Raw genomic sequence first — 15,875 nt, forward strand, 5'->3', positions numbered from 1 at the left:
GACAAATAATGCTGCTATGAACATAGTTGAGCACATGCCCTTGTGGTATGATTAAGCATCCTTTTGATATATACTCAAAAGTGGTGTTGCTGGATCTTGAGGAAGGTTGTTTACTAATTTTCTGAGAAATGGCCATACTGACATCCAAAGGGGTTGCACCAGCTTGCACTCCCAATTGTAATTCTGATAGGTTTACCTTTATATGTTACTTGGCCTTTTTCCTTTGCAGCTCTGAATATTCTTTCTTTACTCTGTATATTTAGTGTTTTGATTATTATGTGACGAGAGGACTTTTTAATTTTTGGATCTAGTCTATTGGGTGTTCTGTAAGCTTCTTGTATCTTCACAGGCATATCTTTCTTTAGGTAGGGAAAGTTTTCTTCTATGCTTTTGTTAAATAAATTTTCTGTGCCTTTGAGTTGAACTTTTCCTTCTTCTATACCTATTATTCTAAGATTTGACCTTTTCATGGTGTTCCATATTTCCTGGATATTTTGGGTTAAGCTTTTGTGAGATTTAATGTTTTCTTTAACTGATGAGTCTATTTCCTCTATTGTATCTTCAGCACTTGAGAGTCTCTCTTCCATCTCTTGTATTCTGCTGTTCATGCTGTGTCTGTGGTTCCTTATGATTTTTTCATGATTGCTGTTTCTATAATTTCTTCGGCTTGTGGTTTTTTTTATTGTTTTTATTTCAGTTTTCAAGTTCTGAATAGTTTCTTGTTTTTGTTTGATTTCTTTTTCTTGGTTTTCTTTACGTCAATTCCTGATATTTTTCAATTTTCTGTTTCTCTTTTCCTCATTTTTTAAAGGGAATTTTTCATTTCATCTTTAAGAATTTCAAACATTCTTTTGAAGTTATTTTTTTAGGTCATTTTCTTCTGATTCATCCATATTTGGTTGTTCAGGTCTTGATGTTGTAGGGTTTTTAGGTTTTTTTGGTGTTGTGTTGCTCTTTGTGGTGCAGCATGTGATCTTACCTTTTCTATTCATCTTTTCCTCTAATAGGTGTTGTTATGGTTTTGGTCCCTTTAAGAGACAAGCCACGCCCACTCCCTCCCCCATCTGCTGAGGCAGGCTGATCTTCAGCTTCCAGCCTGAGCTTGCTCTCTTTTCCATCTTCCTCTCAGAGAGGCAGCTTTGCTTCTGCCTCTCTCCCCACTTCTCCGCTTTCCCCCTTCTCTGTCTCTTTCTCCTCTTCTCTCTCTCTCTCTCTCTCTCTCTCTCCCTCTCCCTCTCTCTCTGTCCTCCCTTCACCCTTCCTCCTCCATAACCCCCTGAATAAACATTCAACCTCACCCTGCATGTCGTGTCTATCCATGTTTCTGTCTTCTGCCCGCCCGCCATGTGTCTCCCTGCCTGGGACCAGCCATTGCTCGGGGACCAGCAGCCGTCTCTGCCTGGGGCCCACTGCCTGCTGCCACATGGCCCGCCACCATTGCCCTGAGATCAACAGCCATCTCTGCCTGGGACTGGCTGCTCCCAGGGACCGCTGTCTGCCGCCATATAGCCTGCCACCATCGCTCAGGCCACCGCTCTGGGACTGGCTGCTCCCAGAGCCTGCTGCCTGCCACCACATGGCCCGCTGCCACCATTTGGGACCTACAGCATTTCTGCTGCCTACTGCCGCGGGGATCTTGCAACATTTTTTAAAAAACAATATTAGGTGTGGTTGGGGCTGTCTGAGATTCTGTTGAATAATCTTCTAGGTGCCAGTGAATCCAAAGCTCAGATGGTTGTTCCTCATGGTACAGTTAGTGTCACAGTTCTAGTTACCTCGTTGGTTACACTGTGTTCCTGGAGATAGCTCAGCACTCCTGTGCTTTGCTGTGCTCCCTTGGAGTTTGCTGTTTCAGGCCTACTTTGTTTGGCCTTGGTTGCCAGCTTTGCCCTGTTTTGTAAATCTTGGTCTGGACCCCTCCTGCAGAAGTCCCTGGCTTGGAGTTGAACCTGTTCTGGTGGAGATGGCTGACTCTGGATCTGGTCACTGCCTCAATCCTGATCTGCCAGTGTCCTGGGACTGGGTTGGCTTCTGGCTTCTGCTCCAGGTGGATCATGTTTGATCTCTGTCCTAGGTAGCTGGTTCTGTCCCACTCTGGTTCTGGTGGAGATTGCTGAATCTGAGTCAGGTCGCTGGCTCCATACTGATCTGCCAGTGTCCTGGGGCCTGGGTTTCCTTCCTGACCGGATTTGCTCCTGGCCTCTGCATCTGGTGGGGTTTATTTCCTCAGGCCCTTTCTGTCCCAGCTAGCTCCACTCCTGTGGAATTTGTTGCCGAGGTGTTGCCTCAGGCAAATGTGGCCTAGGTTACTGGCTTTTACCTGTATCTGTAAAATCCCGGGTCTGGATTCCCTCCTGCAAAAGTCCCTGGGTTGGAGTTGGACCTGGAAATGTTTCTGGCTCCAGTTCACTGCCTTGGAGGTCCTAGGCTTGAGTGTGCCCAGACCCACAGAGGACCTGCTCATTTCCTCAGAGGTCCCAGAGTCAAGCTTGGACCCACAGAGGTTCCAGGTTCTTGCCTATTCCCTTTGATGTCCTAGACCAATGCCTGGACCCACAGATGTCCTGGCTGAGGCCTATTTCCTCTGAGGACCCAGAGTCATGCCTGTCCCACTAGCTCTTATAACTTAATTTAACTTGTTTCTTTTCATCTGTGTTCTACCCTAGGGCTTTTTACCTTTCTTTCATCCTGTATGTACTATTTTCTTGCTTCTTCCATGTTTGGCTGGCTGGTGACTGACTGACTGACTGGGCCCAGGTATGTCTCCCTTTTGCTTCTTCATTCTCTCTTCTCTCCCCTCTCATCACCTAAATTCTTCCTCCTACTTATTCTGCCTGCCCATCAGCTCCATCTATCCCTTTGCTGCCTAGTTATTGGCCATTCAGCTTTTTATTAGATCAATCAGGTGCCTTAAGCAGGCAAAGCAACACATCTTTACATTGTTAAACAAATGTAGCATAAACAAATATAACAATGGGAGGGGAGGGGAGAGAAATATATAGCTCAATTAAAACAATAAAAAACAAATATAACACATTTTTTACCTCACAACAGGAGGTTGAGGCAGGAGGACAGGAGTTTAGTGAATTCAAGGTCAACCTGAGTGTCCTAGTTAGTATTAGGATGTCAACTTGATACAAGCTAGAGTCATCTGAGAGGAGGGAACCTAAATCAAGAAAAGGCCTCCAGTCCTGAGTTCAATTCCCAGCAACCACATGAGGGCTCACAACCATCTGTAATGAGATCTGGCGCCCTCCTCTGGCCTGCGGGCATACATCAAGGCAGAATGTTGTATACGTAATAAATAAATAAATAAATCTTTGAAAAAAAAAAGAAAAGGCCTCCATAACTGTAAAACATTTTCTTATTAGTGATTGATGGGGAAAGACCCAACCCATGGTGGGTAGTGTCACCTCGAGCAACCCTGGGTTCTATAAGAAAGCAGGCTGAGCAAGCCAGGGGAAGCAAGCCAGTAAGAATTATCCCACCATGGCCTCTTCATCAGCTCCTGCTTCCAGGATCCTGCCCTGTTTAAGTTCCAATCCTGACTTTTTTCAATGATGAAAAGTGATGTGAAGGTGTAAGCCAAATAAACCCTTTCCTTCTCAACTTTATGGTTATGGTATTTCATCACACCAAATGCAGCCCTAACAAAGACACTGGGACATATGAGGCTTTTTCTAATACGAAACCCCCAAGCCAACTAACCAAACCAAACAAAAAAGGAGAGTCTGAGAAGATGGTGCAGTTGGTAAAGTACATGCTGTGCAACCCTGAGGACCTGAGTTAGGATCCCAGCACCTTTATTAAAAATGTCAGGAGTTGTGGTGCATACCAGTAACCCCAGAACTGGCAGGCAGAGATAGGTGGATCTCTGAAGCTAGCTGACTCAGGTAGTCTGGATGATTTGGTGAACTCCCAAGTTCAGTGAGAGACCTGGTCTCAAAACATAAGATGGAGAACAATAGCTACTTAGGGACTTATGCAACAGGAATTGTACTAGACACTGAGACTATCAAAGGTTATAAAAGACCAAAGAACTTAGAGCCTAGTGGTAACAATGGATAAGTACAATAATTGTATTCTAGTATATGAACTGTACCAAAGGGTGGAGTTCTCAGGAGCTAGGGGAATATATAGGAAGTATTTGGTAAGAATGGGTGAGTGATGGGTTTTCTAGAGGAAATGAAGGAAACAATATGAAGTCTGTTGACTGGCAGAACCTAGCCTGGCGAAGTGGGAAGGAGGCTGGGGGAAGGAAAATGTTTCAGGAAGAGAGAATGGCTGATGCGAAGGATACAGCTACTAAGATCATGTGGACTGGTGGCTGGCAAATTTGAGCCTAGACAAAAGCATGTCTTTAGCATCAGGAGGATGAAGGGAAAGCTAGGAGGCATGGTGATGGAGAAGGGGTAAAGAGATAAGCAGGAACCAGAAAGAAAATGTTCACGGAAAACATTTTGTTGGTTGTGAAAGCATCAGAGAGTTCTAGAAAGGTTTTAAAAAGTGAAAAACAGTAATGATTTTGCAGTAGAAGTGTGGGTATTTTAATGAGCTCCAGTCATTTTTGCAATGGTTAGATATGAAGTAAAACGAAAGAAGATAGAAATTTGTTTAAATATGTTCTATGTTAAACGCCTAATTAGAAACCAGTACAGCATCTCCGGTGTAGGTGGTCAAGCCTATCTTCTATGTACAAGTCAAAGTCAATTAGTCTAGATTGGAAATAATACTATGCAGAAATACCATGTGGGGTTAATGAGTAGAAGAATTACCAGAAGATGCCATTCACATGGTGTTTGCACATTTACGGAGCTCCTCAGAAAAAAATGCTTTCTAAAGCTTTATTGCTTTCACATGCCTGACCAGGCACAATGGGGAACCCAAGAAATCTGAGGTATATTAATTTGTCTCATATTATCATTTTGATGATTAAGTGCCACTCAAAGAATGTTCCAAAGTGCTAATGGCTAACACTGGGGCCATCAAAATCTTGTGAAAAAAAAATCAGGATTCCTTCCCTACTACAAAAGATATATCTTCCATCACAAGTGCAGCTTAGCAGTTTAGCTCTGTAGGAAGATTATAACCTTAGACCCAGGCACAGTGACCCAGGGCTGGAATCTCTGGAAGCCTAAGCAGGACAAGCATGAGTTTGAAATGAACCTGGGCTATATAGTGAGTTCCAGAATAGCCTTGACTAGGCAGGGAAACATTGTTTCAAAACCAGTAAAAAAACATTAAAGCTGGAGAGATGGCTCAGTGTTTAAGAGCACTTGCTGCTCTTGCAGAGGACCCAGATTCAGTTCCCAGCATCCACATGGTGGATCATACTAACTCTAATTCCAGCCCCAGATGATCTGATGCCCTCTTCTGACCACTGGAGGGACCAGGTACTTAGGTGGCATACATACATACATACATACATTCAGACATAAAATTCATACGAAAAATAAAATAAAATCTTTAAAAAAGTCCAGTTTTACTTTCACTTATTTAAAAATGCAGATGAGGGACTGGGGACATGGCTCAGTAGATAAAATGTTTGAGGTTCAGAGATTTGGATCCCGAGAGCTTAAGAAGAAAGACAGGCAGGCATGATGGCTGCTTGGAAACCTAGCACTTGAAATCTAGAGAGGGCATTCCCAGGGCAAGCTTGCTAGCCAGACTACTCAGACTTGGCAAGTCCTGGATTCATCAAGAAACCCTGCCTCAATAATTGCACCCACACTCATGCCCAGCCATGTGCCCCCACATTGCAACCATGCATATATATATACACACACACACACACCACATGCATACAAATGCAAAATGCAAATGACAGTTTCTTAAGAATTAACTCGTGATTGAGAATTGCATAATAGATCCTGATACTTAGACAGTAACACAAATCAAAGCATAATAGTTTGGCCAGTGGCTGTTCCATGAGTAATAGCAATATGTCCTCTGCACATGTCCTGATACCCTGAACGAGTACTCTAGGAATAAACCACCCGAGGACATAAAATATACCAGAGGAAAATGAGCCAATAAACTAGCAACATGCCTTGTTATTAGGGCGAGGTCTGTGCATTCAACAAGTTTGGAGAATACACTTCAAAGGGCCAGCCACAACTGCCATTTTACTGGTTTAATCATCAGATTCTACATCTGGCCATGAAAATGGAAAAAAAATCACTTGAGTGAAAAGTGTTTGTAGGTAGAATTGCTAATAATTAACTTGCTGATTTATAGATTGTCATAGGAAATTGATTTATTGCATCAAGAATCCAGTTCTGTGTTTTGTGTTGCAAGTTTCGAAAATGTACATGTGCATCTATTTAAAATTACAGAAAGAAAGAAAATTGTTCAACTACTTATATTTAAGTGGAAACAATATGGTTTGGGGGAAGGAAGGAATCCAGGACAAGCAGGCATGACATGCATGATGATAGCGCAGTATATGGCTTGGAAACATGAAATTCAGAGTGCTCAGAAAAACAGCTTGTTTTACTTCTCCCTGGTGTCGAATGGCATTTCAAGGTAATATTAGCAAATAACCTGAATTATTTTCCCAGCATCCTCTCCTCCTTTTTCACTCTAACTTATCCATCATTAATTCAATAATTCTCCTACTTGAATACTGAATATCTAGTGTATTGCAGGTAATGAAATCACCCCCTCCCCCCGTGTGTGGGCTTATCTGTGCAGGTACCTGTTGAAGTCAGAGTTTGGCATTGAGATGTCTTCCTCTCTTGCTCTTCTTCCTTATTTTTTTGAGAGTGGGTCTCTCACTGAACCTAGTCTTCCCCGTTTTGGCTAAACTGCCTAGCTAGTGACTCTCAGGGATCTATCTGTATTCCCTACCCTGCACTGGGGTTATAGGTGTGTGCCATTCTGCTCAACTTTTTGTATGTGGTTGTCAGGAATCTGAACTCAGGCCAACATGGGATCTGAGCTCAGGCCCTCATGCTTGTACAGGAAGCATTTTACCTAGCCTGGACGGGCATGCCACCCCCCTCATCCTCTGTCCCTTCATCCCTTTCCTTTTCCCTCTCTTTACCTTTCCATTTCTCTCTCTTCCTAAACAATGTTTATCAGGTATAAGACCCAGAGGACCCAGAGAATCTAGCCTTGAGGCAGGGGAACGCCAACATGGGTGATCAAGTCTTAGTGGAGAGCAGGCTTGAAGCACAGAGAGTTTGAGCTAAATGCTGACTTTCCCAGAATTCCTTTAATGCATTATACACATTGCTGTCTACATTGATCGCATTAATCAGAACATCACTGTCTCCGCAGCTGGAGTCAATTTAGAAACGTTCCAAGGATTGTGTAAGGAGTGTAGTATTTCTGCACAGGATTCCTTATTTTCTGCAAAAATAGAATGTGCCAGGATCTTTAGTATGCTTGCTGCTGATCAGTTTACAAAAAACATCAGAAAATTCTCCAAGTCAAATTGAGAAGTTACATTTCTTTTGCTGTTGTCTACATATATTTAAATGTTCTATAAATCAAAGTTTTTCTAAATACAGATAACTAGGGCAAACAATGGGGTGTTTCTTTTTTAAGATTTATTTTTAATGATGTATATTTGTGTGTGTACATGTGAATACAATACATGCAGAGGCCGGAAGAGGCTGTTGGATCCCCTGCAGCTGGAGTTATAGGCCGTTTTGAACTATACAATGTGGTGTTAGGATCCAAAGTGGGGTCCTCTGTAAGAGTAGTACATGTTCTTAACTGCTGGGCCATCTCTTCAACCCATGAGAGTATTTTTTGTTACTGATTTTTTTAAAAAAAAATCTTTCACCTAGTATGACAAGGTCATTCATTGTATATAATTGGTTAAATTAACTTTTGAGTTGTCATCCATCTCTGTGTTTGAACTCACATGTGACACATGTGTGCACAAATCTCTGTGTGTGCATGTGGAGGCTAGAGGACAATCTTAGGTGTCATTCTTCAGGAGCTGTCTACCTTATTTGTTTGAGACAGGGCAGCCCACTAGCATGTAGTTTTCCAGTTACTAGCTGGCTGGCTGGTGAGGTCTAGGAGACCACATGTCTCTGCCTTCCCTGCACTGGGATTACAAGCATGTACCAGTAAACCCAGCTTCTAAACTGTGGGTTCTGGAGATGAACAGGTCTTCATGACTTCAGTAAGGCAAGTATTCTAACCACTCAGCCCTCTCCCTAGCCCTGAGTTCTCACCCATCCTTAAGAGACAGTAAAAGTTCAGGTTCCCCCAACGCCATACCACTCTCTAGATACATACAGGCTTAAGATCAAGAGCTCACCAAGCTGGTCCTGGGGATCAAACTCAGGTTGTCAGGCTTGACCCCAAGTACCCTTACCCACTGAGCCATCTCATTGGCCCTGAAATCACACTTTGATGTCAAGTACACAAAGTTGGGATCAAAAGCACTAGGAATAGAACAGTCACCTAGGGAAAGTATAGATCAGGAAATCCAGAACTTTGCATCTCACAGAATGGAGCCTGGTAAACAAGGCAGAGGAGTAAACAGCATAGGGGAAAACAAGTCAGAATGTATGGGGAGGGGGTTTTGAATTGTATCCGCAGACTCTTTGATATTCCTTCTTGCAAAAGGTGAGGCTTGCTCACCATGCTGTGATGGCTGGGTTCTAATGAACAATGAACTGTGGGAGTGATGGAGGGTAACTTTCCTGATGAGGACACCAAAGGCACTGTGACTTCTACCTTGTTTCTTGGCTGCATCAGAAACTTCGGGGTGGGGGTGGGGCGGGTCAGCTTACACACTAAGGACAGTCATGCCACTACTGGAGGAGTGCCCACATGGAAAGGATATGAGGCTTCCAGTCAACCACCATGAAAGTGTGCCATCTTGGAAGCAGATCCTCTAGACAAGGTCAAGCTTGCAGATGACAGCGGCACTGGCCAAAGCTTGCTTCCAAGCTTGTGACAAACCTACCTGCCTTTCTGCTGTGAACCTAAAATTGCTCTCAATAAAAATAAAGTCCATAAAAAACAGCCCCAAACCCCAGGGCAGCTAAGCTGCTTGGATTTCTCCATCTACAAAAACTGTCTGAGACAAAAATATTGTTTTAGTAAGCTTTGAAGCACTCTGTAGTCCAGTAACAGAGAGCAAGGAGATATGGCCAGCAACCGAGTAAGAGATATACCGAAGAGCGAGCTGATGATGTTTGCAAAGGTGTTCATTGCTTTTGGTATATTCGTGTTCTAATCATGCACTCATCAAATCTGAGATGCCAAGGACTATGAGTACATGGCTGGTGCACCCGTTAGGAAAGGGAAAGGATGCTTCAGATTAAAGGATGGCTCATCATCATAATGACAATCCTGAGCAGTTTTGTCATGATTTGGGGCATGAAAGTCATGACTGGGTTCTACTGAAAAACGGCAGAGCCTGCAATGGCCTGCTTTACCCTCTATTACTCTTGGCATGAAGTCCAAGCTCATTAGCTTGACATCCTAGCTTTCTTGAAGCCTCCCTTCTTTGGTTCTTGACAGATACTGTGAGTTCATGACGACCAGTCTACCCTTTGTACCTGGAATGTGTCTTTCTTCCACATTCTTCTTTTATAGGCATATATCCATCCATTTATTACCTTATTTCTATGCAAAATGACCATTGATTAAACTCTGACTTCCTTTCTCCTCATTTTAAAGCTGATAGATGCACATTCATCCGTTATGATAGTTCAGATGCCATGTTCTTTTCTTTTCTTTTCTTTCTCACAGGATCTCAGGTATTCCAGGCTGGCCTTGAACTTGCTATGCAGCTGAGGATGACCTTGAACTCCCAATCCTCCTGCCTTCACCTCCTGAGAGCTAGGATTCCAGGTTTTCAATACCACACCCAGTTCATGTGATGCTGAGGCTCCAACCCAGGATTTTGGGTACGCTAGGCAAGCACTCACTGAGCTACATCCCCAAACCCTGAAAAAAAAATTCAGATAGAGCTTCTCTGTGCAACAATCCTTGCTTTCCTAGAACTGCTTTGTAGGGCAGGCTGGCCTTGAACTCACAGAGATCCACCTGCCTCTGCCTCCTGAGTGCTGGGTAAAGGCGTGAAATTTATTTTTTAATTATGTCTTTTATTTTGGGGGGATTAGAATATAATTATATCATTTCTCATTTCCCTTTCCTCACTCTCAGTCCCATATACCACTATTTGCTCTCTTGCTCTCTTTAAAGTTCATGGCCTCTCATTTCATTAATTGTTGTTACATGCATATAAATATATTCCTAAGTATAATTTTGTATTTTGTGTATACACAATATAAATAAGTGGTATAATATATACATATCTGTTCCTCTGAAACTGCTCACTTATTGTTTATGCACAAGTAACATTATTTGCCTTTTTCATCCCCTTTCCTTGGTCTTTTTTTTTTTTTTTAAAGTTTCTTTGGTCTCTTCAGCTGACAAAGAAACAAAGAAAGACATTTTTTTTTCTGGCCCTACGAAGTGCTCCAGTGGGGGCGGTAGATAGATATGTATCTCTGGCAATCAGGAGAATGTTTGAGCATGCCAGTGTTCCATTAATGTTGTTGAACTGGACCAAATTAATTTTAACTCCTTCTGGACTCTGTCTTCATCATTACAATCTGGAGATTTGAAACAGTTGCTCTCTGTGTGTGGTATATATAGTCACACACATATATGTGTGTACACATGTGTGGCTGGCGTCTTCAGTCACTCTGTAAATGAGGATGCTTTTTAAAAGACAGAGTCTCTCACTAAACCTGGACGTCACCGATTCTGCTAGGCTGGCTGACCAGCAAGTCACTTCAGCTTCTCCAGTGTGGGGACTGCAAACATGCAGCCCTGTACCCCAGCTTTTATGAGGACGCTGGGCAGGGAACTCAGGTCCAGGTCCCCATGTTTGCGCAGCAAGCACTTTACTGTTCCCCCCCCCAGTCAAGTCCCCAGCTCTAAAACATTTTAGGTTGTTGAAACCAATACACTTGAACCTGTCTGGGAAATCATCTAATAGAACTAATCAGTACTACTGATCCCTTTGGACAAACTCCTATACGGAGTAGAAAGAAAGATTGAGCTATTTGTGAGAGACACCGGGAACTTGAAACCTGACACTTCTTTACTGTGACATTCTGAGTAATTCAATCACATACCCTTTTGTAATTTGGTTTCCGTAAAACCCATACCACCTCAGGGCACCTGTCTGCTTTGCTTCCGCTGTCTCCCCGAGGGTTTGTGTTCTAGAAGTTGTTAACAGGAGAAGACAATCCTAAGGGGTCTCCTGACTCTTTAGCCCAGTGACAAACAGGTACATCACAGTAGACAGAGAGCTTCATGTACTCTTTCTCCCCCCTCCACCCCCCGAATTTAAAATTCATTATGATTGCAGGTGTGTCTGTATGTGGCTAATGTGTGTGGGGGCTCCTGTACCACGGTGTGGATGGAGTGGGGGGTGAGAGGTTAACTCTGTGGAGTTGTTTCTTCCCTTCCACATTTATGTGGTCTCCGGGATTGAACTCAGGCCCATAGACTTGCAAATGCTTTTTACCTACTGATCCATCTCACTAGTCCCCTGCTTCATTTCTTGACATTCAAGAACCTTTGCTGTTGACAGGCGTCAGTTTTTCCTATGGACATAAAAGGCAGAAAGCACAAGAACCTTCCACCCCAAATCCCTTATTCACGTCACCAGAGCCTAACCTTTGCTCATTTGCCTTTGGACACACAGGTCTGATGCTCACGTCCAACTGACCCTGCACAGGATTAAGTCATAGTGGTCACTTGCTTTTGTCACTGTCCCTTCCCTTCCTGCTGTAGCCTTTCCTGTTGTCCTTTCCTCTTCCCTTCCAGAGCACCCCAGGGGTCCAGCCATGTCTTTCGGCACCAAGATTGCCCCTGAGAGAAGATGATGGGAATATTGGGAGGATGGAAAATGTCCCTGGATCATGATGAAGGAGACTTTACAAGTGTGGACAAAGTGTTTTGAGATTTTCTTGGATGTTCCACACACGGGCTTCCTATAATCACAGAGGGATTTTATAATGGGAGGAAGACAAGAAAGAAGGCAAGGTGATAAAGGAAGGAGAGATGGGAATTATTTCCACAAGCTGAGATGCTCAAAAAACAAGGCAGATTCTCCTTTGGAGCTTCCAGAAAGGACTAACATTACCAACACCCCAACTTTAGTCCCACAAGACACATTTTAGTCTTGTGACTTCCAGAACTGTAAAGCAATGCATCTGGCTTTTTTTGAAACAGTGAAGTTTGTGGGTTAGTAGTATTGGAGACCTTTCCCTACTAGGGTTCCAAAAAGCTTCAACTCTCCATGTAGCCTGTGGTTAGCAGGAAGCAGTCCCCTTGGCACGAACCCCGATGTCCCTTCCTCTCTTACACATTTTTACTTGAGTTAAATAGGGAAAAGTTGTGTAGCAGATATATATTCCAAGTAGAAATTTGCTTCAAATTTATGTTCAAGAACAACACTGTTAATAATATATTTATCCTATGTGCCCAAAGGAGTGGAGTGTTGGAACTAGAGTTCTAAGCAAATCTTTCTGACCAGCATGCCTACTGGAAATACAATAACCACATGTGGCCTGTCTGATTTTCTGGTAGCTTTTAAAATGAGAAATAAATAGTAAAATTAATTTCATTAGCATACTTTATCCAGTGTGCTTTATCTACAATATTACAATCTCAACATGTAACCAATAAAAAAAAATCAGTGAGCTAGTTTCTATTCTTTTTCCCTCTATACTAAATCCTGAGAGCCCAAAGAATATTTTTTATTTACAGCACTTCTTACCTTGTACTGGCTACATTCCTGGCACACGGTCACCATCACGTTTGCTGTTGCATATACAGTAGGTTCAGGGCATCTTAAACAGTCCTGATACCCAAAGGGCATAAAAAAGTGCAAGCCAAGCCAAATTCTGATGTATATAAGAAGGTTAATATATAACTAATGAATTATTCATTAGCTCAGTGGTCACTGCTACCTCGACACTAAGCAGCGCTTAAAGAGGCATATAGTTTTCCAGGCCATACAATTGTGATAGTGTTTCAGTGAAAAAGAATCTGTACTTTCTTATCTCATTGCTTTTTAAGACAGGTTCTCAAAGGCTTTATGTAGCTGAGAATGACCAAGATGGCTTGATCATCCTGCTGCATCTATCTCCTCTCCCACTCCCAGGGCTGGGATTACAGTCACGCACCGCTACACCTGGTTTATTCCGTGCTCAACCTCGAACCCAAGACTTCATGCATGCTAAGCAGACACTCTACCAAGCGGCCTACCTACATCCTCAGCTCCCTTTTTTGTGTTTTTAATTAGAAATCTGTATGTGCCAGCTATAGGGTTTTTTTTTCCTTGTAAATTTCAGTGAAACATTAGGGAACAACTAGCATGTAGGGACACCTCTTTATCCCTCAGTCTGTGCCTTGCCTCCTCTGTAAATGCCCCCCCCCCAAGATGGAGTCTGGAGCTAAATAAAGCTGGCCCTGGGGCAGCTCCCAAAGTGCCTACCACTTGACATTTCCAAGCATGTGGAGCAGATCAGCAGCACAGGGGCAGCGAACCTGACACTGTGAAACAAGCCCACTTAACATCTTGAAAAGCACTGCACGGCAGACCCTTCACACAGATTCTTCAGGCTAATATATATATGTTTCTGGAGGGGGGATCCTTTCAGCTTTTAATTTAATTTGGAGGTACTTTGAAAGTGGATCTTCTAGAGAGGCTTTGCCTGCTCCTAAAGAACTGTTAATCTCATCGCCACGAAGCACTTGGTCTTACTTGAGCCAGCTCTCTAACAAAACACAACCCTTCAGCCTTCAAGGGACCTGCGATTGGGTAAATTGCATCTGCTTGCATTTTTATCACGGGAAGGAAATTGAAACTTGCAACCATACAGTCTAAGAACCTGGTTTGAGGGTTGTTCTGTTTGAACTTCAAAATCCCCTAATACCGTGGCAGACCCTGATGAAAGAGTTTTTCCTGTAACTGAAAGTCAGGCTCACCTTTAAGGAGCTGAAGCCAAACCAAGGTCCGCCCCCTTCCTCCTCTTAGAATCAGCACTGAAAAACCTTACACAGCTGGGAAGAAACTTGCTTCTCAGGGGACTTTGGGAAATACCTGGAATTTTTTTCCAGAGGTTGTCCCAAGTTGGCTGTGGGTAGGTGGTGGTGGTATCCATGTTGTTTCTGGCATCTTATAGGGGCCAGTATATTTCACAGAGATGCTGCGAAACCTCCCGCAGAACACAGGCAAGCCTGCCGCTCCATCAAATGAGTATCTTAACTCGTTAAATCTGCCCCAAAGAAGCCCTGTGTGGATGTGCACGGGCGGGGGCGGGTTTCCAGGGAGTCTTCCTGAAAAGGCTGCCCCACTGCACTTTAGAGGATGATGGGCCACATTGACTGGGATTGTTCCTGCTCTGTCACTCCCTGGCTTTGTCTCTTTGGGCGAGTTATTCGACCTCATTTCACCTCTTCAAGACAGCGATGGTAATGATAATAGCTCGAATACACAGGGGCTAGGGCTTCTGGTGGGTTAAAGAGCTGAATGTGCTTAGTCTGTCAGACACACTATGCCTGTGGACGTTTACTATGTGGCTCTGGAACTTTCTCGGGGAAATGTTTCAGGGCTCAGAAAAGCTCCCGAATAGAAAGAAGTGGCAAAACCAAGAATGGGTTCAGCTGTCATTTTAACCAACGCGAACTTTCCAGTTCATCACCCCGAATGCAAAGGCAGCTAGAACCGGAGCCCAGAAACGAGCTGCTTCAGTGCTCAACAGTAAATGTGTAAGTGCGCGGTCTGCATCCTCCTGTTTTTTAGAAATTTCTACCCTAGCGATACTAGCGATTGGCAATTAGTGAGCATCCTTCAGGGACGGTGGAAAACGCTAAACTCGCACCGGCGCTAGGTACTCATGCATCTGCACTACACGGAAGTGGCTGCATAGCAGCAAAGCTCGAGAACAACCACGGTTCAGGCGCCCAGCTTCCCTCCCTCTGTATCTGCCGGGCAAACTCAGCCAGGTGGGTGCGGGATCCACAGACCACCCGAGGCGAAGCCCCGCCCAAGGGGCGCAGGGAAGAAAGTCAATGGGCACTCGGGTCTGGCATCCTGGTGAAATCCATCCCAATCAGGCACCTCAACCTCAGCACCTAGGTGCCCCTTATATTTGTGGGTCAATGAGAAAGGGCTCCAAAGGGAGTGTTCAAGCCAAGGGAAACGTGGTCAATGCAGACACTCACCTGGTCCCTACTCCACCTGCCCCCCAGGGGAGCAGCAGCAGGAGCGCCAGACCCCAGGGCGGCTGCATATTGTCGGGGGGATCTTGTTCCTTGTCTGTGCCCCTCAGGACCTGGGACACACAGAGGCCACAGCCTCTTCTCTGCTCTGCTGATCAGGACCTCAGTTTTGCACACAGCTGGCAGGCTCCGTGGCAGCGGGCGCGAGGAGACAACCGGACTGGAGAGCTGGGGAACGTTTAGAGCTGCGAATGGCTGGGGTCGCCCTGGCGAGAAGCTCCATTGGGTGAAGCGCCCCGGTGCACCAGCGAGGGCGGGGCGGGGCGGCCAGCACATCTGGCTGGGACCCGCCTCCAGGACGACCCGCGAGGCCTCTACACTCTACTCTCACCCTTAACTGCCCCCCCCCCCCACCCTCCAGCTTCAGTTCACTGTGGCTGCTCAGAGGCACCTCCGATTGTCCTGTGTTTCAGGCTTGGGACAGTATGCGCTGCTGAGCTCCAGGGATTGAGATTTGAGAAGTAAAAGCAGGACCACAATATACAAGTTCATAAGCACACTGCAATCTCATTTCAATGGAGGTTTTATGGTTGGCTAGGTTTTTTTCCACACAAGGCAAATCATAGGGTGTTAGAGGTCAAAGATCACCAAGT

At 44.4% G+C, this 15,875-nt stretch overlaps 1 protein-coding gene across 6 annotated transcripts in view; it reads right to left on the minus strand.

The window, feature by feature from the left end:
- The window catches only part of Egfl6 (EGF like domain multiple 6), a 56,679-nt gene extending 41,075 nt beyond the window's left edge, over positions 1–15,604 (minus strand). For all 6 annotated transcript variants that reach the window (XM_041639998.1, XM_041639999.1, XM_041639997.1 and 3 more), the window contains exon 1: positions 15,226–15,604. In XM_041639998.1, the coding sequence (XP_041495932.1) occupies positions 15,226–15,293 (68 nt within the window). In that variant the 5' untranslated portion in view covers positions 15,294–15,604. The remainder of the gene's footprint in view (positions 1–15,225) is intronic.
- Positions 15,605–15,875: the final 271 nt, after the last annotated feature.

This window comes from Microtus oregoni, unplaced genomic scaffold, assembly GCF_018167655.1.
Source record: "Microtus oregoni isolate MIOR12 unplaced genomic scaffold, Mior012 000061F_ref0000440, whole genome shotgun sequence".
Taxonomy (NCBI): Eukaryota; Metazoa; Chordata; class Mammalia; order Rodentia; family Cricetidae; genus Microtus; species Microtus oregoni.